The 24,502-nt window shown below is 40.6% G+C and overlaps 2 protein-coding genes across 3 annotated transcripts in view; one reads left to right on the forward strand and one right to left on the reverse strand.

The window, feature by feature from the left end:
- grb10b (growth factor receptor-bound protein 10b) overlaps window positions 1-24,502 on the reverse strand; it is a 239,135-nt gene that overhangs the window by 107,771 nt on the left and 106,862 nt on the right. The window lies entirely within an intron of this gene.
- The window catches only part of LOC139205135 (RNA-binding motif, single-stranded-interacting protein 3-like), a 108,053-nt gene that overhangs the window by 80,307 nt on the left and 3,244 nt on the right, over window positions 1-24,502 (forward strand). Inside the window, exons 7-13 of one of the 2 annotated variants that reach the window (XM_070835254.1) lie at window positions 5,274-5,380; window positions 10,514-10,557; window positions 14,235-14,331; window positions 16,592-16,642; window positions 23,190-23,306; window positions 23,679-23,765; window positions 24,322-24,446. In XM_070835254.1, coding sequence (XP_070691355.1) covers window positions 5,274-5,380; window positions 10,514-10,557; window positions 14,235-14,331; window positions 16,592-16,642; window positions 23,190-23,306; window positions 23,679-23,765; window positions 24,322-24,446 — 628 coding nt within the window. Of the gene's footprint in view, window positions 1-5,273; window positions 5,381-10,513; window positions 10,558-14,234; window positions 14,332-16,591; window positions 16,643-23,189; window positions 23,307-23,678; window positions 23,766-24,321; window positions 24,451-24,502 lie in introns of those variants that run through there. The other variant, XM_070835253.1, reaches the window with a different exon arrangement.

The raw sequence follows: 24,502 nt of genomic DNA on the forward strand, positions 1-24,502 counted from the left end.
AATAAGTCACCATAGAAAACAACAACAACTGTTATTGTTTCACACCCGAATATGTGAAAAACTTAAATATTGTCCACATGTTCTATATAATAGATAATCTCTGGTTACTCACTGAGCCAATAAAGATTTCTTTATTTCTACCCACCTCTGTAGTAAAAACATTAGAATAACACATTTCTGAATAATAAACCAGGTTTGTGATCAAATGTGACTACAGTATAAGCTACATTGGCTGGTAGCATTTTTTACTCTCCTCAGCGCGCCTGTTCACTGTGTGTATCCACGCTGACTCTTTCTGTTACGGTGAAGCTGCACCAAATGTGATCCACTAAGCAGCCAATTCTGCTCCCATTAATTTTCTATGAGACCCGAGCAGGTGTCTGCACAGTGCAGTAGTTTGTTCTGCAAACTAAGCGACGATTTTAGATTTTCACAAAGTGAGATCCCCCACTCCTGTCGGGACACTGACAAGAAAAACTGAAAAAGGGGAAATATTGCTGTGCTTGGGGCTGCAAAGATCGATTTGTGTGTGACTTTAGCAGTCATTTTTGCTCATTCGTTTTGGATTGGATTACATTTCTTCAACTTTATGTCCTGTTTACTGAAAATTTTAGAGGGCAGGCGCAGCTGTACCCAAATTCATCATAAATTCATCACTTCACGTCACAGAGCCGCAAGAGGGAGAGCAACAGGGGTCAAACTGACAATTAAAAATGTCCTTCTTCCTTTTAAAGCCCTCTTGTGAAATGCAACAGATTGTAGTAATGTATCTGTGAAACCAAGGTGAATTATTAATTTGACGTACCTCTATGAGCGGCTTTTTCAACAGGTAATCTTGTCTCTGGATGCTTTGCGGTTGTTGTTTAATTCCTGATTGTCTGGTGGCTAAATTTGCTTCTTAGGAATAAATAACATTCATTATTGTCATTATCATTATCAGTATTGAGACTTGTCAAAGTGTTCGTGATTGAATATAAAGTGAATTGCATGATATCGCAATACTACTGCCACAGATATCACCTAAAGCTAATATAATAGTGACATGACACTTAACCTGTTTTTACACAATAGCTCTGGAATAAAAGGACTGTAGATATTTCTCTTACTGTTATGGTATTGCTGTTTTAACGAGAGGACTGTTAGAGGCTATTTTGCATCATTTATATGTCTCACCCTACAGTTGTTCTGGGGGGTAAAATACAGATTTTAGATTTTTAGATTTTTTGGAGCTTTTAGACCAATTCCGAAAACAATGGCTCCGCTGAACAGATTAATTGTTTTAATGGAATGACTCAATAGACAAAATGCTTTCATAGGTTGACTGATTTTTGCAGTGTATCCTTTTAATGTCTTACGCATTAGCCAATACAAATTAATTAATAGCCAGTGGCTATCCTTTCACCATTTGTACCCCATTGAAATCCTGGTTTTTAAAACAAATTCTGCAATATTGACTAATTATGCCGGGAATGACAGCTATCCTCTTCCCGTAAACATGAAAATCAACAACACCAAAAAAGTACTTCAACAACAAGGCATTTATTTACATTGGCTTTGTTCTTCACTTAAACAGGAGCTTTTGCTATAATATTATTTTGTTAAACCTACATTTTTAAATAGTTTGACTTAAATTTGTTTATTTTTTATTTCAATTAGATTGCTGTCATGAGCTATAGCTCAAACACTTAATCCTCTCCGTATTTGATGTGTTATTTTGAAGGTATTGTGAAATGCCATGACAATATAATCTGACATGTTAGATTTAAATAATAATAGGATTAAACTCCAGGTATTCAAGAATGCGGCAGCAGTGAACAGATTTGAGTCATCTATTGAAAAAAAGAACACAACTGTCTCCATTTATGCATCTGTCCAAATTCCCAGCCCAACCAAATATTGGTCCTCCGCAGCACGGTCTGAAAAACACTCAATTCAAGCGTACTAAGGCAACCAAAATATAACAGTATTGATGTATGTGTGTGTGGAGGGGCATGTTTGTGCATGTTAACACTGGCCCATAGCACTGGACCAGTTTTAAATGTCTTTAGCCATTTCATCAGCTCTAAAATAAAAACATCTTACAATGATGATGTTTAAGTGAATTTTAGTGTCTGTGTAATGTGGGTGTTTGCTACAATAGGGGATTATACAAAAATGGAATAAGGCCAGTCCTTCCTGTTGTTGTATGTCACTTTTAACAAGCACAGGTTTATCACGTTCTTATTGTTAGTGCAGGCATCAAGCACATTGTGGAAAAAAACATTTCTGCATTCGTTTCTTGTCACTCATTTAGGATCAGCTGCTAGCGTTTTTTGCATCACTAATTCTATCAACAACTTAATTCTTCATTTCAAAGAAGTCAAGAAACAAACTTTTTGGTGTCTATGTATGCCTGGTGTGTAAAAATAACAGAGGTATCCTTTTCACACAAAGGCAAACAATTGTTTTAGATCAGCAGGAGTTTCTTCTCTCTTTGTGTGGTACTTTAGAGAAGACGCACAGAAGAAAGTGTCCTGACTATAAACTTGACAAGTTGTCAGCCGTCGACAATGTGGCTTTCTCTGTCTGTCACACCAGTAAAAGACAACAGCAACAGACGCTGTCTCTAAGTCTGTATCAAGTGTGTGTTTGTGTGCTCATGTCTCATATTCTTGCACTTATGAAGTAGCAGTCATTTATCACGCAAATACACACACATCAATGAACTTCTAACATGTGAGGGCATAAATTCTTTCCTTTACCTATGAACCTGACACTTCAATCCTTCCCACACTGTTTTCAAAGGTATTTTTTTTTACCATAGTCTAAACCTAATCCTATTCTAAAATGAAAATTTGATTCTTTTCATCTCTAACATATACAGATTCAACCTAAGCCCAACTCATGAAAGCTTTCACCTGTGCGTCACAAACACTAGTTATCAACAGAGGTCTCACAAATGAACACTAATAGCCAACAAAGGAACCTTTCCTGGGCCCCAAGAGCCTTTTAGAGTCTGAGGAAACTCAGGTAAGGTTTCTCAGTTTCTGAAATGTAGTTTTTCTGACCTTAGTGCCTGGTGCCAGAAAGGGCTTACTCTGTGGGGATAATACTTTCAGATGGTCATGGAAGTATTGGGGCGGAGTGAATGTCAAAACCAAAAACAATAGTTTCAGCGCAGTTCTGTGCACTCTGATTGCCGTTACTTTGGTGCTCTGGAGGTTTCGGTCTCCTTTCCCACAGCACTATGGTTTTTAATGTGTTATTGGACTAATTTGCCTAATCTCCCCGGTTCCTTTGATGCAGTGGAAGCACAAGCAGGAATGTGTAAAAGGGACTTTATTAACTGAATTTCCTGTGGCCTCAGAGTTAGTGTCACAATGTGGTTGAAACAGGTTCTAATGTTAAAGCACAGTTCTGAAGAATGACGGCTAACAAACAGAGAGTATCAACATATTCTTTAATAGCTTCAGTGCCACCCACTTTGATAACCTCCCTCAGCTAAAGTGAACCTTGTTTCTTTCACTTCACTGTATCTTTCCTGATTTTGTTATTATCTTAATTTGAAAACATCCATCACACATGATGTCAATCCTGGCTTGTTTCTTTCTTCTTGGGCTGAGCTCTGGATTTTCATGACAAAACCACACTGAATTGTGTGGTGAGACGTAGTGATACACACACACACACACGTCACACATACACCTACACACAGGACTGTTTACCAAATGTTCATGAATGCATGGAGCAGAAAGGGTCAAAGAGAGATAGAAGGGGAGTGATTGAGAAAGATGAATAGCAAAGGCGAGGGATGATAACAGAGGCCCAGCTGTGTGGCCTGTTATTCAGATTGAAATCAAGTTAAAACAGTATAATGACAAAGTACTCCTAAATGCCGCATAATCACACGGCTCTGTCTTCCTCCGTCTACTTACCTTTGGAGTACATATCCAGGCACCAGGCGTTCCAAATAAGTCTTGTCTCAACTTTAAGCTCTGAATGCTTTTTTCCACTTAGAACAGCACCTCTCAGTTTTAAGTTTACTGAGATGAAGAAACATTATTCTTGAAGGAGGCGATGTAATCGTGTAGTTTATTTAGGCATTCATAATGTGAGAATCAGTGCCAGCATTATGATCGCCTTTGCCAGTTTGTAGCATTTTGTGTCTTCTAGAGAACGTCTTTATTTCTAAGCAGTGATGAGGATTTGACTTTCTCTGCAGTTTGAAATCATTGCCAGTGAAATGAGACAAGAGTGCCAGCTAATGGCCTCTTTTAAGATGCAGTCAGTGACTCAAACATGCCTTGGTGGACGTATTAAAGTAATGAGTAGAGGCAATGCATAAAAGTAGGTGGTTTATTCAGTTTCAGGGTCAAGATCAGTCTTTATAAAACTGAATCACAACATGAAGAAAACACTTGTCAGTGTTGCAGTGCTGCAATTACAGATAATTTCAGTATCATGGTAACTGTAACTATATATCCGAGAGGGCAGTGTTTACAGTCTGTTGATTGTCTGATTGCATAATCAAATGTCTTAGCTAAGCGTCCTGGTTCATGTTAATATGATACCATTTATTGTTGAGTCATGCTGTTGCTGTAGTATTTTCCAGAAATAAAAGCCATTATTCACGGAAATTCTAAAGTAAAACAAATTCATACAGAACAAGGCATTTTTTTTCAGTGGAATAATCCTGCCCCAAACCAGCCGCTTCCTGTCATTTGAGAAGGCTGTAGGGTTTTGGAGTCTGCAGCCTATCAGGTTGACGTTATAGTTTGGTGAACTTTTGTATGGGAGGTCACACTCAGCTAATCCTATTTGTAATCAAGGCTTTCTTCTTTCTCTGGTCCAGAAAAGGGCCATGTTGTCTTTGGAGAAATCACAATCGCGGTCTATTGCCTGAGGTCAAGCTGTGTGGAGTTATTTAGCGTATTAAGTATGCCTGTTTCGTTTGTCGTTTGAACCATGCTTTGATGATTAGCCCGTGGCTTTGTTTCCACGTCAAGGCTGCTTTTGTAGAAGTGTGGTTGTACGGGTTGTAGAGATGTTGCGATAACTGCTGTTGTTTAGATGTTTGGATTAGGGGTGGAAGAGATAAATGCAATAGCTGAAGCGCTGTTTTCAGGTGCAATTGATTTATGTTGTGTTTTTGTTTTACACCCTGTCTTAAAATCTTATCTTAGAAATATAACTCTTAACCTAATGCATGAAATTTTACTTCTCCCTGCTATTAAGATGATTAATCCATCTCTGTGTTTGTCCTTGTCTCCCCCTCTGTCTGACTCACTCTCTAGCCCCTGCAGAGCCGTTGCTGTGCAAGTTTGCTGACGGAGGCCAGAAGAAGAGACAGACTCAGGTCAAGTATCCCCAGAATGGCCGACCATGGACACGGGAAGGAGAGGTGAGGCTTAAAAGTGTATTTAATCATCAAAAAAGCTCACCAGTATCCATCGTGAAAGGTCTTCTTCAGCTGCCACAGCAGCTTTTTCTTAAAACTGAAGTGGAAAAAGCAAATTGTAACACAAGAACCGTGGCTTTCAATCCTTTTCACCCTCTACCACTATCAAAGAAAGCAACAGTGAATTTTTCTTCAGGCAGAATTATGCTGCAGCAGACATTTCCTAACGCTACAATAGCCTCTCGCTGTCAGAATGAGTGCATGTCTACTGAGGTTTTTAACAGGATATGGTAAAGTTAACAAAACTGAAAGTGCTGTTATTCTAGCTAAGTCACAGGTATGAGTACAGTAGATCCACAAACCTTTTCCTAAACCTTTTCCTACTCAGCTTTCTAGCAAAAGCATAACGGTAATCCTATCACAACAGTCAACTGAGAAGTGAGAGTGAAGTACTGTTGCATACAGTACAGCAGATTGTACTGTAGCCTTTCACAGCTCGGCGCGCACAGCTGCTTCACAAAACATTTCAGCAGGTCTAAAAAGTCATTATTTTCATAAACTATAAATATCTTGTTGATTATCCCTTTGACATCAGTTTCTTTTTCTCATTTTGATAACCAAGTTTCAATTGCTTGACAGGCCCCCCTACAGGGTCATTATCAGCTTTCATTTCCAATAACATATTCCAGGCCAAATTAGCGATGCGACTGACAGTATGAAAGCTGGCATATATAAAGGTCGTTGAATTTAAAATGCAAGTTTTTGCAAGACCCCAATGCCAAGTTGTTTTTCCTTTTGTTGAAACTCCCACCTCCAGTCTGTCATCTTCCGAAGAAATGAAACCTTGTACAGCGGATTGAAAGCAGACTGACTGTTGCACAATGCAGTGAGTTCAGAAGTTGTTAGTGTCGATACCAAAGCCTTAATTTACAGAACAAGGGAACGTGAATAATAATGTTGCCACCCACACACCAAATGCAGTTTTTAACAGTTTCCCGGCATTTGCATTGCATGGAGGTTGGGAAAGAGCAGGATGGCGAAGTGAAATGAAATGGAACCAGGCTGAAACAACTATGTACTGAAACAAGAGCCGCCACAACAAAAACAGGATGCCACGGCATGTGCGTGACCTCAATGTGTGTCTGTATGTGTCAGGCACAAATTGCAGTTTTAGTTATTGTTTGTGAGAGCAAAGAGTGACACATCACTAGCCCGATATCAGACAGAACTGTCTACTCGTTACACTCCATTTCCATCTTCAGTCAGGCATTGTCTCAACTTTAGCTGATTTCCATGAGGGAAGGGGATTCGATTTTCCCTAATCAATCACTAGAGACTAATAATGTATCCACGTGAATCTACCGTCAGAGGGGAGACTGCAAAAAAAACATCTCTCCTTTGAGGAAATACAATTCAAATCAGAGCGCAATTTGGATTTCAAAGTAAAGGTACTTTTAATTGATTTAGAACAGCCCTAACAGCAGCACACAACTTGTCTATAGGAGCTGCCATTGTACACTTTGTTGCAGCATACAGCTTGATAACACTTGACTACAGCTTGATGTTAGTCCTGCTCATAGCACTGATTGGCTGATCGTTAACGGCGCTCATTGGACTGACTGTTTTTCAACTGACAAAATGTTGTCACATCATGATGCCAGAACGGAGGCAGTCCACTTGGTGGAGAGGGCAGACTCAAACAACGCATCACATCAGGGTTTAGTTAACATCAGAGGCCCCGGTGTTAGCGATTCTTTTTTTGTGCCCTGTTGTCAACATTTGTGAATTGTTAAGCGGGGCTATAAAATAAATGATCAGCGCTTTCAGTGCGATTCCGCACACATTTGTCCTGACAAGCCCCACTTGACCTTGCTGAGGAAAAGCATCTCTTTAGAGGTTTATACATTTATCTGAGCCAGGTCTCCGAGTCCAGGCAGACTAATAGAGACATCTGGCTGTGGAGGTGCTTTGAGGGGCCTAACTACATCCCCACACTCAGTCAGCCGACCCTAATCTCCCAGAACCCCTCACCTAAATGAGTCTGGCCTTGGGACTCTGACATGAGCACATATTACACGCAGTCACTCACACGTAACGTTTGTGCAGAGAAACACACATAGGATATACATGGGCGGATTATGAGACAGGCCCCTGGGCTCAGACACGTAAAAGGCCCCCACCCCTTCTAAATAGGAGCAAGACACCCAGCCTGAAAGAAACACAAAACAGCTTTAAATGGCACATTAAGCCCGTCAGTCTGCCTGCCTGTTGTTCTGTTTTTTCTTCAGCTGCAAACATTTTGAGTCTGCTTGTGTCTTTGTCGTTGACTTTGTAGTCATCTTTGTGGATCATTTTGAGTGTCTTTGTGGATATTTTGTGTCTCTTTGTAGTTTTTTGTCTCTTTGTTGTCAAGTCTCTGGATAGTTTTCTGCCTCTTTGTATTTGATTTGTGTGTCTTTGTGGTTGTTTAGTATCTCTTTGTAGTTGTTTTGTGTATCTCTGTCATTGTTTTGCATCTCTTTGTAACTGTTTGATTTACTTCCCAACAAGAAACGGTCACTGGTTAACATCTCAAGCTCCTGTCCCTGGGCGTGAGAGGGAGGCCTGGGCCTTTTCCTGATAGGTCCATTCAGTAACTTATCCACGAGGATACACGAGCGATAGATGTGACACATCTGCAAATATGTACATTTTGCACTAATGCCGGCATTATGAATCAGTGAGTAACGTTATCCAGTCTGCGCTGTTAGATTAAGCTGTAAGGAAACTTAGAGGACAAAATGCAAACATCAAGATGCCTCACAGAGCTGGTCTCCTCGAGATCTAGCTCAGAAATCTTATGTTTAAGACAATTCAATATATTGAAAGAGAAGCAGCAGTGAATACAAATTTTGCTCAAGGTGAAAACTAGGTTTTTTGTGTATGTGTAATGTAGTTTTTACCTGCGTCAATTCAGATGTTTGTTTGAGTTTTGAATGATTAATTTCTACTATTTGATGCGATCAAATAGTAAAACCATTCATTTCTTTTTATTTCCTCAATAGTCTGTATTCCCAGTGTCCTAGCTAGAGACGGTGTTTTGGGAACAAAACAAACATTGCAGCAGAGTTCAGCATCAGGGCACACTTTCAACTCATGTGCCAATTTGGAGAGAAGAGACTTGTGTGGAATATAGAGCGAGTACAAATCACTTGTGTGGGGCTTTGCGATGGAGCAAAAGATATATAGAGAGAAAAATAAAGATTAGAGGACTAAAAGCACTATTGTTGCTTTAAGTTTGTTGTAACATTGCCAAGAGGCAATCAAGTGGATGGAGATCTTTTTCAAAGCTCGGTGGTGAGATATACAGTCTCATTCATTTGCACATGATAGAGGAAGAAGTAAGACACAGATAGAAAAACATTCAGAGAGAAAAGTGTCACTTAATGATGCACACTTGACTTAGTAGGGACAACATTTAAGAGGGAGGAGGAGGTACAGAGAAATCTGTGCAACTGAAATACATTCTTGTTGCTTCTCGTTTCTTCTGATAGTGATATAATGCAGCTGAAATGGAAAACTGTACAGAGAAATCTTTGCAACTAAAATACATTCTTGCAGCTTCTCGTTTCTTCTGATAGTGATATAATGCAGCTGAAATGGAAAACTGTACCCCCTGTAGTGCAGTGATAACTGAGCCCTGTGACTAGTGGAGACGCTTGTTCCACGAGCAGTGCTTCCAGCAGTTGGACTGTAACAATGTACCATAGATCAATATTTTCTGTTACAAAATGGTGACAGTATGCATAATGGAGCTGAAAACTGGGCCACAACATCAACTAAATATTTACAATTGGCTACCAAACTGTGAGGTGTGTTTTGAGCAAGCTGCATTCAGTGAAATTAAGTTTGAGTATGTTTTGATTGATTGAGTGGTGTTGGTGGTTTTTGGCCGCTGTCAGTTTCCTGACTGATGGTACAGATGTTTGCTGTGACAACAAGCACAAACTGCGAGTGTGACAGCTCAGACAGACCGGTTTTCAAAACTTTCCAGGAACTTCCATCTCTCTCATTTTCCTCCAGATTGTCTGCTCCTTTGTGTGTTCCCACATCCATACAATTGGGAATAGCTGCTAATTTTCTCTCAATTTGAAACATTTATTTTCAACTCAAACAGATGTGCAGATGGCGTCCAGTGTTGATTTATGTCCGTTTCCCACCAAGTGTGGCATTCTTCTGTATGTGCATATATTCCACTTCTAAATTTACCTTCATGTTGTTGAATGCAAGTGAAGTTAACAGCAGCGTTTGACACGTTTGGTTTGAAAAGAGGATCCACTTGTAAAATAAAGTAATTTATAGTTTGATGAAAATGATTTTTTTTTTTTTTTTACATATTTTAACAAATCTATTGAAGAACTACCAGTTACAACATTCTAAAGCTTTTAAGGATATTCAATGACAAAAGAACAATAAAGCAGCACTCTTTTACTCTCACTTATTACGTGGCTTTTTGAATACTTGATTCTGATTGGCCGATTACAGCAGTCTACAGTCTTATTTCTATATAGCGGCTCACTGTACATTATGCCTTAAATATTGTTTTCAGTCAAATTCAGTTTAAAATATCGTGAGTAGCTGCACCAGGACCATCTTGTGTTCTTACAACTATTGTGCAGTAGGACTCCAACAAAGCCCTTCTGATGTATTTTTTTTCCATATGTGTGAGTATTCCTGTCCATGATAAATAAAGTTTTAAGTGGTCCACAGGCTCACACTTAATCAATTTTTTTATTCATAAGTGCTTTTAACTGGCTCATTTGAGATATTTTCACTTGTGGACATTATCAATTGGTCTTTATTTAGAGGGTCTTTATATCCCACTCACTCGTTTATATCGCTGAATTTTAAGTTAAAGCTTTGTGTTTGTTTATTTACATCACAAACCAGTCTCCCTGTCCCTTAATTTCATTTAATGGCTTGATCATTCTGAAGCAATTGCTGCTAAAGCATTTTTAATATCAGTTTACACCACTTAATAATCATTTACACATCAAAATGTTAATCAGAGTATATTATACAAATACTTCATACAAATGCTTCAAAAGTCATATGATGTACTTTAACCTTTAGCTGTATGTTTCTCTCTTTCTCCAGAGCGGGATGGCGTTGACATATGATCCCACTGCGATGCAGAATGGGTAGGTGGACACTTTTCCTCTCAGATTTACAAACTGTGTCTACAGCTTTAGATGTCTGCAAGCTTTACTTTTGATTCGCGTTCCCTGCCAAGTATTTGCAAGGCAAACCTCACAAACTTGCTGGAGTTCCAACTTCAGCACCTGTTTATGAGCCTTTACAAAACTGACACCGAGTCACATCAGCAAAGCTTTAAAGATGAACACACGCATCAGCCAACCATCAGCACCGATATGCACAAGAGCACTTGCATCTAAATGAGCAGACCACGCACATGCACACATTTTCAAACAGATACAGGACACACCGGCCATTAACAAACACTCTCTTTGTCTTACCCCGCTGCACTCTCGCCTTAATTGTCACATTTGACGCAGCATTTATTTATGCACCTATGCATACAAGCTGTCAGACATGTAGGTTTTGATTGCAGACAGGGAAGTTGGGCGCTGTTGCAGTGCCGCTGTAAGACTTTCATCAGCCGAGGCTATCTGCAGTGCTCTCAGGCTGATGCAGAGAGCCGAGTGTCTGGCTGTTTCAGGGGGAAATTGGAGATCGGTTGTGTCTGCTAGGAATGCTGCTGGTGAGGCGATCCCAGGAGACGCTTCCCTCAAGCTCTGTGTTTCTCTTCTCCTCCTCCTTGTCAGCTCAGCCCTCCTTACTCTTTGTATTTACCTCTTTGCTGTTGTCCTGTTGTGCACAACACATTTTTACTTCTTTGTACCTTCTTCATATCCCTGTTAAACCAGTCCTCTTCTGCTTGTTGTTGTCTTGTTTAATACCTTTATTTCTTCTAATTCCGACCCTCCGTTTCCAAGCTGCTGTACATGCTGTACTTTTGGGCATGTGTAAATGCATGCTCACACGCGAGCATCTGTGCGCTTGTGTGCTTAAGCCCTCTCCAACCTCTCTTCCGAGGTCATCGGAGCTCCTTCCGGCGAAGCACTAAATGACTGTGAAATGCTAATGCAGCTAATTAGAGAGGCAAAAAGCAGGGAGGGAAGGGGGGTGAATAAAAAGGGAGGGCTAGGTGGGGTCAAGAGGAGGGCAGAGGCAAAAAAATTAAGTCATCCCAAGGAGAGGGGAAGGGTACGAATCAATTACAGGTTTGCAAGTCTCTCCAAGCTTGAGGACGGCTGGTTTTTTCAGGTCTGATGCCAATCTGATGTTATTGGAAACACGTGTCCCAACTGGCCAGACTTCTTTGGCTTATAGCCTGTCTTCTCTTTTATCAGGAAGACACAGAATTCACTTTTTCTGGTTCTCTTTTCCTCAATCTCCTGCCTCCTATCTGGTCTGTTTGCCGTCTTTTTGTTTCTCCATTCCTCTCTCCCTCTCCCCGTCTCTCGTCTTACCTCTCTTACTTGCCTTTCTATCTGTCCTCTCTTTCCTCTGTCTCTCCTGCCCACACACCCGTACATACACATATATATTTTAGCATGCTCCCCCACATTTCTTCACTGAAAAGTCACAGAGGTCAGCACTAAATCATTCGCTAATTTTTCAGGGCAAACTCCTGACAGTACAGCTAGGTCACACCAGGGATTCACAGAGAGTAGTTTTAAATTCAATCTTGTAGTAATGTTCTGTTCGCAATTACATGTTTAGTGTATTGTTTAAACAGCATTGCTGGAGTCCCTATTGACAGCATGCTGCACAGGACTAATAGCCTCCATCAATAACCTTGGATCTGTCCTCTACCTACTATTTCTCTCTCTCAATACACATCACTCTAATGAAAAATACAATAAACACAATCAGAGGACCATATTGAATAACCCGGGTGTGTTTGCTCATTTATATTCATCAGTGACAGTAATACAGTATCTCTAATACAAGTCATACATTAATTGTACAGTCAGTTTTTTTCATGTCTCTGATCACCGATTTGACAAACGTGTTCCAGTTCTTACTCCGACTTATATACATTCACTATTAATCTGTTCAAACTTTTCGTTGTTGAAATATATTTTTAAATGTAGACATACAGTGGTATTGCTCAAAGAACAGATTTTAAAGAACAGAGATTATTTGCGAAACTGAAAATACATATGGTTTCCTTTGGACAGAAATCACAGAGACACTCAGATAAGCCAGAGTAAAGAAAAGTTAAAGAAAATCAATGTCCCTTCAAGGAGTTGTGGAAAAAGTATTTTGAGCCAGTGTCAAGACATCTAAAATAGGTGACACAATCAACCTGCATATGAACCAGCGCTGAACCTTTGCAAGAGGAAATATAAAGTGCCAATAGTAATAGTAATCTATGTGATTTCTTTCTCTGGTGCCAAGGAAGTGAACCACACTGTATCGTGGAAAAGTGGAGTAACCATTGTAGCTAAACTCTTTATGCACTACTACTTAGCCTTCAACACGCCAAGTAGAGCATAAAAATCCAACAGGGAGGCTGGATTTCCGTGTGAAGCACAATCACGCTCTGTAGCTTATCGCAGGCACTTAAAAAAAAAAACCCAACTGCATCCACAAGGCCTGGACTGCAATAGTTTAAAGATATCTGAGGGTTTGCATTGCAGCAGAGTTCAAAACTGCTCGTGCTATCACTGACCGAACCAATGTAATGTGAAACAGAGAGTGCAATAACAAAACAGGTGGGAACCTTGGCAACCCATTTCACCCTTGAAATGAGATGTGTGCTGGTGTCACAGTGGAGTAGCACCAATCCATCCACGCTTTCCTGTCTTTGGCTGGTTGATCAGCCTGACCGTCATCTCAGTTGTACAAAAAGATTTGATATTGTGTATTCTATTATGTGTGGTATATAGAGCAAATTTTACACTTGGCTGTAGAAGTTTGAAGTAACCTTTAACCAACCGTGTGTTTTTTAAGTTTCCCCAATTAAGCAACACCTGATTTGGAGCAAGTGGCTTTTTGTACAATCGTGCTTGTTAGAGATACTGTAGGTAGGGCTTCTCTCTGTCTCTGCCTCTCTCTCCCTCTCTTTCTCTCTCTTTTTACCCTCCCTTGCTCCATTATTCAGTCAACAGACACTATGGGATCGATCGGGCACAGCAACACGGCCTGGCGGATGAAACATGTCCTCTCTAGGTACACAATGATAAATAAAGCACTGCAAGCCACAGCATTCTGCCGCTGCAGGGTTGAGGGGGTGAAATGGGGGGGAAGAGATGGTGCAAAATTAGAAGGGCAAATAAAGGTATAGGACACAGTACACAGGGTGTAAAATTCAGATGTTACAGCTGTTGCTTTCCCTGCCAAGTGGAATATGCGTAGGTGGGGACATGAAGGGTAATGTTGAAATATTTCACCCACTCACATATTAAGGTGATAATTCATTATGCATAGCAGTGGAGCAGACTCTTTTGTAACATGATGTGCACTCCGGTGCTATGTCAAGTCTCATTCTCAGACGTCTTTGATGGTGTGGCACAGAGTGAAGCTGCAATATTTATTGTTTCCATGACAGCCTTGATGATGTCTGATCCATTTTGTCAGCGGTGTTTTGAAGTGTACAGGGTGTTTGAATTTTCACCTTTGCATGTGGCTACATCCAGAGAGCTAAAACTGTATGTGCAGGAAGGCCTCTCGACTGGTGTTACATTTTTGTTAACGTTACACTGCCTTTTAACTGCCTTTCTCTCCACTTCTAGTTTGGTGATAATGTTGATGTCAAAATTAAAGCTTTTCCTGTTTGCCTCCATAGGTTTTACTCTTCACCATACAGCATCTCTACCAATCGGATGATTGCACAAACATCAATCACACCCTTCATCGCTGCCTCTCCTGTCTCTACATATCAGGTGGGTGGACCCTCTCTGAGGTTTGACCAAGCTTTGAGGGCCCCGTGATGCTTTCTTTCCATATTCAGGGTACCAACATTCAGGGTAGTAACATTTTGTGTCCTGTTTCGTCTTGTCCAAGCCACTACTTCAAAGCATCAAGATTCAGCAATAGATTTGATCTTTGCTAGCTTTCTTGCCAGCCAACAGATTTAGCAAAGCAACTGAGGTTCAAAGTCAGAAACTGCTCCAATATGGCACCCCAACCCCCATATATTGCAACTTAATAGCAATAGCATCTCAAATGAAGTTAACAACCCGATAGAAATATGTAGAACCAGAGCTTTAGTTTAGTGGTTGTAAATCAGTGGTTGTACAGTTACAGTACAGTTGTCAATAATTCCCTTGATGAGAGCAAAACCATGTATTAAACAATGTATTAATTTCACTAATAAGTAGTGTCTCTGTAGACAAAGCCTGATACAGCTTATTTGCTGTGTACCATAGAGCTCCATTGTTGTACTGTAATTTATTTTGGGTCAATGCCATATTTACTGTCCTGCTGCTATGAATGTTAAGTAGCACACCAAATGTGTATTAATCCACAGCTGAAAATAGTCCCCAACAAATGCATCGTCTCCTCTTGTTAAAACTGAAAACTACAGTGGCCAGCTGTTTAGGAAAATTCTTCAGCCATTTTAAAAAATGAAAATATACAATATGTCCGTGACCTGTTTTTAAAAATCACTGTCTTCACTACAAATGAATAGGGCTTTCAGTGCAACACACAGGGAAAGTCTGAAAGTATTGATAGGCGGACTAACACATTGTTGGTTTTGGTCTTTTCCTTGGATTTGCCTGCAGAAGTAATGATATGGACAGCGGCCTCATCTTGAATGATGTTAACTTAAGGTGGACCAGGGCTTTTCAAATATGTAATGAATATTTTCAAATGATCGCCTCCAAAGCTGTCTGGTCTCTGGTGTGAAAATGATTTCAAATCTGTAGAACTGACCACTTTATTCATCATTGTTCTTTGTGATGTCCCTCAACAAACAGGTCAAATAAGTATAGCTTGTCATTTCCCAGGAAAGACTTGAACTCAGAAAGTTACTCAGAGAGCTGAGTTATCAGCTCTCTCCATTCAGGACAATTCTTAGCCGAGCAATGATAAAACACAGGCTTATATTGCAGCACTCCTCCCATCGATCTCTCATTCTTAGGCACAAATCCTCCTTTTGTCTCCCTCTCTCTGTTTCCATGTGTCACATCCTCTCTCCTCCACACACACAAACCACTACCAATTCATGTCAAAGCCAGTTGGCGACATAGCTCTGGTTCCATCAGCGACTGACTCAGTACTTGATCCCCAGTTTGTCAAACACGTAGACTTTAAAACGAACACCAGTCCTCCCCCACAGGTTTTCTTTAGTTGCTGTAAATGACAAAGACAAATGCAAATACACACCTCCAGCCGTGCAGAGTCGCATACAGAGACACAACCGCATCCTACTTTTTGAGGAAAACACAAGAAGACATCAACCCACCTTGCACAACTCCCCATAGACAGACACAAGTAAACGAATATATACATGCTCCCATATAATTACTGTATACGCACCTCTGTTATATGTGACAAAGATGCCTTCAGGGACTTGTTACTGCTCATGTTAGGGTTGGGCACTGGATAGCAATAGGAGATGAAAGTGGTGATTTGTGGCCAAGACAGGCTTTGATGATGAAACCTCCACTGTGCTGCAGTAATTATTAGACTGTATTGCTCTCTGTGGTCTTCATATCCTCTTATAATTACAGCATAACTTACTGTATAGTGGACCCTTGGTTACTGCCGTAATATTCTTTAAGACACAGTGCTGCAGGGACTGAGGATCTAAAATGGACTTGTAAAGACTTGAGCTAATGATTAATTTTCTCTTGTCTCCTCTTTGGTTTTCTCATTTTCGCTCCCTTCCTGTCATTCTGTCTTCCAATTGTTCTTCTTTATGTTCTCTCTTCCTCAATTCTTTATCCACTTATAACAATCTTCTTTTTGATCTTCCCTTTCCTCTCATCTCTCCCTGACCTCCCTTCTGCATCCTCCTACTCATGCCCATCCCCTCCTCCTTTAATTACTTTATTTTTCCCATCCTCCCTTTCTTTCTGCTCTCCATCTTTCATCTTTCCACTGCCTTCGTCATCTCTGATTTTACTGTCATCACCTCTACCTTTGCTTCATCTTCTCTTTTTCCTCTCCTCTCCTCTTGTACTTTCTTCTCCACAGGTCCAGAGTACATCCTGGATGCCACATCAACAGTATGTTATGCAACCCACGGTAAGATTTTGAACCAGCCTCTCCTTTCTTTGTTTTTTGTGTCTTATGTTATCTTTTCTCACTGGAGTCAAGTTCTCCATTTTCCAACACTTTATACTGCCTCCTTTTTACACAACGTTGCTGCCTGCCATTCCTGTGTGCGAACATGAAACAGACAAAAACTACCACTGCAACTACAAAGTCAACAATCTCAGAAGCCATAGGTTCTATAATGCTCACTATAATTTCTATTTAATGTAAATGAGTATTTAATGTCTTTTAGTGAATCATTTGTATCATTTCTGTTCAAATAAAGGAGCATGAAATGAAATGTAAATGACAGACAGTTTCCAACAAGTACAGCATAACGCAGGTCAGATCAGGAATAAAAATGTTAGCCCTGCGTCTGAGTCTTGCCCTGCTGAATCAGCTTGAGAATAACCCCTGTACAGCAGCTCCAAAAGCTCAGCAGAACAGAGTCTGAAATCCATAATAAAAGGTTGCTCCCTGCTGGCTTGGATTGTAACTGCAGGTGTGAAACTGACTTCCACAAGCGTAGTGGTTAACATAGTGTGGATGTTTAAGTCACTGTTTACAGGTAAGTAGTGATCACAAGAACATGTAATTCATATGAATGAAATCAATGCAAATGAATGCGAAGGCACCACAATATAGAGTGTAGTACTTTACAGTAATTTATGCGTCATCTTATATGATCAGGAGGATTTGGATGCACATGCATACAACTTTGATTGAATCACAATAATGTATTAAAACTCAACTATATATATATATTTACACGCATAGTCGCATATATTGACTGATAGTGTAGGTGTACATTTCCTAGGCTCTGTAAATCCACACTCTTCTTCTCTTATACTCCCTCACACAGCAGCACACAAACTTCAGCTTTCCTGTGCTTTTATCCAGGGACTGCATAAAGCTATAGTACCAAGAGATTGACCATCAAGCTCCCACAGGCTTCCTCTTAGCTCAGTGTAAAGCCGTCCTGTCTGTCTGATATATAGCAACTACCCTAACATACAATATAAAATCTCTACACCTTCATCCTGGCGTCTTCATGTTGGGACCACACAATAACCTTGAAACTGCTTTAGATGCCAGTAAACCTTAATAACGTCCTAAACATTTATTCATCAGTGGTTCACTGTTCCACTGGCTCTGTTCGCGCATGGTGTATATTAGTCATTTTATATTAACTCTGAAAAAATGACTGGCCTGTAAAACATGCATTTAATTTTTATGACCATTGGTTTTAATTGCACACCTGTCCTGGAAAATGGTTCATATGAAGGGTAAAGAAATGAATGTCACTTTTTTTTTTTTTCTTTAATCCAGAAGTAAAGGAGTCAATCATAAGATAAGTGCACAGTCCAATGTGAATGTCAGTGATCATGGCCATAATGGTTGGCAAAAGTCTTCAGACATGCCACATCATCTGGAAAGCCATGACATCCACGATGACACGGTCTACTCCAGGCTTTTTTTTTTTTTTTTTTAACGAATAACATTTACAAATTTTTACAAAGAGACAATATTAAAGAAAGATTTTATCATCCAGATTTTTATCTTGCCATGCATATTAATGAGTTGGTTTCTTGCCAAACATCTGCAGACTGTTTTATACCTGCAAAATTCAGTTATGCTCCATTGAATTTGTCAGCTGTTGGGGAGTGGAAGATAGAGGCAGCACCGATAGGGTATAGCAGCCATGCACTGAGGGATACCAGCAAACACTGTCACAACACAATAGTTTAACTGGTTTCAAATTGCCCCTCTTTATTGTTCTGTCTTCCCCCTCATTTGTATTCCTATTTTTGTCTATCTACTAACTCCTAAAACATTCTGTTGTCATGTCTGATTAAAATTATGTCTGTGTGAGAGGATAATATCCATCTGTAAATGTGTTTTCAAACAAATGTCCCATCTAATTATTTGGCAGGCCGCTTGATATGACTTTGTAAGACTTGGGAGAAGACAGAGAGAGATGGAAGAGAAGAGAGAATGAGGGATTGGACAGAGAGAAAATGAATAGATAAATAAGAGAACTGTGTGTGTATTTGACAGAGAGAGGACAGGGGAAAGAGCCAGGCGCAGAGAAAGGAGAGGGAAGAGGAAAGAAGGGATTACAAAGAATAAATCGAGAACAAAGAAAAGAAAACAACTGCTGCAAAAGCATGTCTGGGCTGTGCGCGCCTGTTCCCCAGCCTTGTCTCTGCATAGTCAAAATCCCTGTTAGACAACAAAGGCGAAGGCTAGTCATTGTATTTCCTGGATACAGAAGAGCTTGGCAAATTAAAGCTGCATCAGGGAGGGAGACTGAGAGAGACACAGTGGCTTAATTCTGTTCCTATGGCAGCAGAGGCTTCTTCGCTGCTCAACCACAGTTAATGACTGGTAACTTCGATTAATGGAGTGCACTCTTTGACACATTTAGGTTGATGCGCAGGAGCACGCCTCTGCTAGTCATTCAGTCAGCAGTTCATCTTACAGTTCAGTTAGAGATTTTTAAAGGTTTGTGTTTTCACCAAAATTGGTAGGTTGCTGTGTGCATCAATTACAAATGCACATAGTTTCTCAGATGCACACATTTGACACACGGTTACTAAAGAAGTTAATGACTAATTAAAGGTTAGAATGAGAAAAATAAACACAGTGCTAAGTGCTGTTTTTGTTCCCCAGGAATAAAGAAGGTGCACATATTGTACATTAATTCACACAGCTATATTTACACACACAGACACGAACACAAGTGTGCACTCTCTCAAATTAATTTGGATACACACACACACACACACACACACCTATACGCACAGTGGAGTGCCTTAAGGACTGTGTGTTTCCGAGCCTTGGTGGAATGCCCAGATTACTTGAACTCCCTGTCTTTACATCCTAATTAGTGAGAGGATGTCTTTGTGCATAATTACTCACAAATCCCCCTACAGGAAATGAATGTATTACCCTAACCATGCATAGCACCAAAGACAAGGAAAGGCGGCTTATTGGGGAGGGCTGTAATGAGACATCCAAAGAATTGAGATTTCAGATCTTCCTGAGTTAAATTGCCATGTTAAACTCATTTGACGAGACAAAGGGGGTAAAGAATGTGTCAGAAGAAAACACAGACGAGTACATATCTGAGCCTCCAAATAGTGCAAAGTACTTGGCTTCTTTCCTTTTTGTGCTGGGATCTCTTGTGTGCATGTGAGTACGTCAGCGTGCACAACCCGTGCGTGCATTCAGGTGCATATGTAGCATTTACAACCCTTTCTGCTGTATGTAGACGATCTTGTGCCCTTGTGTAGTTTCAGCATGGAAACTCATTTTGTAGAATCATATAAACATCTGCTTTTCAGACCACACCACCTGAAAGAGAGCAAATAATGCCGGTTCACATCCTTTGCATACTCGCACGCATACAGTTCCCGTCAGACCAACAGCAGTTAGCTGCTTTCTCGATAAACGGGTGTCATTATCACTAATACTGTGTATTTGATGCTGCACGGTGCCTGCAGCATTCTGCTAGTCAGCTTCACTTCTCTGCTGGAAAAATGACAGCAAAAGAGGAGGAGGAGAGGAGAGTGAGAGAAAGAGCAAGTTCAAAGTTGAATCAGATCTTGTATTTTTCTCTCTCCTATCCTCAGGGAGAAGATAACTGTCTGTCTTGTGCACTCATTTATTGCTTACCCCAGGAAAAAAATGTCTGATGCATGAAAACATTAATGCATACGCGCACACTACCACGTACAACTACACACTTATCACACACCAGCGAATGCATAGCGTCCACATGCAGGCACACACGTAGAAAGAAAGTTTAACACTTGTACGGCTATAAATCAGAGCAAACAATTAGTCAGTGTGGGTTTCCTTTTGCTTTGTGCAGCTTTCTGTCTGCGTGGAAGCCTGCTGTGAGATTGGATGAAGTGAGAGAGAGAGCGAGGGAAGATGAGAAATCATTAGACGAGAGAACGTATTATATAGATGGATGAAAAGCTTGGGTATTAGCAAGATTCTGGCTGCTAAATCTACCTGCGGAGCCAAGGCTTTGTGGGGGTTTGTTGGTAGATCTGTTGATGTGCGTGCGTGCCTGTGTGTGTGTGTGTGTGTGTGTGTGTGTGTGTGTGTGTGTGTGTGTGTGTGTGTGTGTGTGTGTGTGTGTGTGTGTGTGTGTGTGTGTGTGTGTGTATGTGCGCGTGTTGAAAAGTGCCACTCATTCACTTGTGATGTGGAGGACAGTGTTGACAGAGCATTTCTGATAGCCAGGCGGCTGTGTTCTTCAAAGATCTCCCTATGAAGACAGCAGTCAGGAGGAAGAGTGCTCACCGCTGTTAACAGCTTTGACAATCTGTCTGTACTGTATGTGGTGTGTGCGTGTGTGTGCGCCTCCCTGTAAAGCTTGTAGACATAAGGATCTTCACTTGCAGATTCGCAACTGTGAGCAACTCTGACAGACTCTATGTGCCTTCGAGAGGAACGCTTCACACAGCCAGAACTTTCATTCCTGTGTGTGTTTACCTTCAGTATGTGTGCTTGTGTTCTTGCAATACTGCTGTATGAAACCCTACAGATACAGCACTGTTAAGACGACTGCCATGCAGCTGGGCCGCTTCCTAAAATACCTAAATTTAATACCTCTGTTCTTCTAACATCCTGTCTCAACATGCAGCTACAGAAGTGCTGACTGTTCTCTGGAGCGATACTGACACTTATCCAGTGATGCTGTCTATGCTCATGGGAAGTGTTGTTAAACAGCTATCACAAATGAGCAGTGTTTACCTCTGCAGGGATGTTGCAAGACATCTCAGCACACAGTGTGAGGAGCCTCCTATTAAATCTATACAGAGCTGTTGAGTCTGTAGCAGAGCTGTACTGGAAAAGTAGAGCTCAGCGCATCAAGGTGTTTGCAGGCATCAAAGCCCTTCACATTGCAGAGATTTACAGTAAAAGCCTTTCTGCTCCATTCAGAAAGATCTTCTGTCAGGCCAGCCCGGCAAGCTGGCTGACTGGCTACAATGCCATATAAAAAGCTGAACCATTCGCAATCATCAAAGTTAACTGGTTTGGAAGTCTTTCTACACCTTTCTACTAGCTAGATGTCTTTAAAAAAAAAAAAGTTTTACTTCGCCGTGTTGCATAAAAAACATCTTTTTTGCCATTGCAGTAAAGGCATTTAGAGAAGTATTTTTCTGTGATCATTTATGACATGTAGTTTGCTTTTAACTGCATATCCTTTGAATGCTGTTTTTGACCCAATTTAAGGGAACAGGGAACATTTTGAAAATAAACACATTTGCATTCTTGCTGTTACCAGTTACAGTGAATATAAAGCTACAGCCATGAGATAGTTAGCTTAGCTTAGCATAAAGGCTGGAGGCCGGGGGCAACTACAGTGACCAGACGCCCAGATTTGTCTGAAACTGTCCGTGTTTCAAGCTGGGTGTTCGGAGTCCTGACAAATAGTCTTCCGGTTTTCAATATTCGCTACAAATTTGCCCCAGATTTTCCAACTATTTTCCAATTTATAATATTGTTTGCACCACTCACATAGATGTTTATAAAGTTCTGTCCCACTCATTATTACCTAACTCAGTATAAAAGCATAAACAATGCACCACACATCTCAATTTAACACCTACTGGCCCGTACAGATGTCAATCAATCAATGTGTCATCGTCAAGGTTGCAGCTAGGCTATGAGTCATAGGTAAGCCAAGCAATGACGCTTGCGGCTGTTTCTGACAGAACACATCATTATGCTAAGGGTTAGCTGTCACGCTAAAGAGAGAGTCGTTATTTTTCTAATGAGCTCCAGGAGGCTCCTAACTCCTTTTGTCTTGTTAAGTACCCGGCAACGAAAATGCTGCGTTCATGGCCACAACTAGTACAGCACATAATCCTCAGTAAACCCACAAGCTGTAATTTTTACACAAAAGAAGATAATGTATTAGTGAGGTTTCTGAGGTGCTTGTAGGCGGATTTATTTTTGCCTTTAAAGAGAGAAAGTCAAGCTCTTTCCCTCTGCCTCCAGTCTCTAGGCTAACCTAAGCTAACTGTTTCTTTCCTGTAGCGTTATGTTTAGATTTCACACTAAAGACTGGGATCACTCCTCTCATCTAACTTTTGGCAAAAAAGCAAATGAGGGTATTTCCAAAAACTATTCTTGTAACAAATCCAACCCCTTCAAAAGCCTCTTCTCCATCCGTGCCTCAGCTCCCTCTTTACCCACAAACTGAACCGTAGTTTGAAGTTAAGTTTTAGTGTGGTTTCAACTTTCATGGTATCTCTTCATCCTTCTCCTTCTCTCCTTGATTGCCTCCCATCTCCACATTTCTCCAACTTCAATCTTCTTTCCTCCACCATCCCTTCATATACCTGTCATTGGTTTAAAGGTTTTGGATTAGATGATTTTCATAAACTTTATTTATTTCTTTGATCCCATTGATTGCTTGTCATATAATGCTTAATGGCTGAATATAACATTATTTTCACCTTGTAAAACTGCGTATATGACCCGACCGGTCATCTGTCCTTCCTTTCTGCCTTAGGGTGCTGTGATCACCCCAGCTGCGGCCATAGAGCCCAGTTTATCTCTTCACCCCTCCAGTGTAATGGCTCCTCTCACCCAGCAGATGAACCACCTGTCTCTGGGCACTACAGGCACCGTGAGTCTCAGCTTTTATCTCCTCCAAAACATCTTGCTCTGCATGGATGTGTGTTTGTTTATCTTTTGAGTTGTAATACACTTATAATTAGTTGGTAATTAGAAAATTGTAGCCGTAATGGAAATTACCTCACAGCATAAACCACATAACCACACGCATGGAAATCGCTTCTCTCTGTTTTGCAACATGTCTGAAATATGCAATGACCCTGTGACCAGGCCAAAGCCTGTTTCTATGTAATGTATTCTGAAATGAAGGAAGAAACCACACGTTTCAGGGAGTGTTAGACGGTACTTTTAATCTGCAGATTCAAGAGACGTATTGTTTGCGCCCATATTATAATACTGTCTGTGCCCCTCCTTCTCTCTGCAGTACATGCCTGCTGCAGCCGCTGCTCCTATGCAAGGAACCTACATTCCCCAGTACACTGCAGTGCCTGCCTCTGCCATCACAGTGGAAGTAAGGACAAAAAGAAAGCTTCTAATTGGCTTTAATCTGGTTACTCCTTATACCACCTTCATACAGCAGTCTGTACAGGGCTTTACAGCTCTGGCTTGGCTTGAATATTAAGAAGTATATACGCTATAATTCACATATAATTCTCTCGCATTGTGCTTTTCAGATTAATTAGATTCTAATAAATGAAGCTGTAGTTTATAATTGCCATACTGAGGGAACATTGGGTTGTAAGCATTGATAATATCGGAATCAGGATGTGGCTCTGTACGATTCAGGGTTGAGATATTGCTACTCATTTTACTATATTCCCAAAGGCCAGAGGAACTATTATCGGATTCTGAAATGAGCACTAGAAATTAAACAAAGTCTGCTGGAAGAAGTTGAATCCTTCACCTTTAATCAATGCTAAAGGAATTTTTGCCTTTACTAAACTTTTTAATTGTTCTCACTGACCTTTCTTTTCAGTGGAACAAAGAGTTCTTAGCTCACTTGACTTCTAACATTATGAGATGGTTTCATATGGGACTTATTTTTGTAACTGTGTTTCTGGTGTCAGGGCGTGGTGACAGACACATCTCCACAGACAGCAGCCCCCTCCTCGCAGGACGCCAGCGGGCAGCAGCCTTTATCAGTGGAGAATACAGGAGATCATGCCACAGCCTACTCTTACCAGCAGTCTAAGTAAGTGTTTGAAAATAGACGTGTGCCTTTGTGTTGCAGACTCTCTGTCAGTTACT

This window comes from Pempheris klunzingeri, chromosome 8 (assembly GCF_042242105.1).
Source record: "Pempheris klunzingeri isolate RE-2024b chromosome 8, fPemKlu1.hap1, whole genome shotgun sequence".
Classification (NCBI taxonomy): domain Eukaryota; kingdom Metazoa; phylum Chordata; class Actinopteri; order Acropomatiformes; family Pempheridae; genus Pempheris; species Pempheris klunzingeri.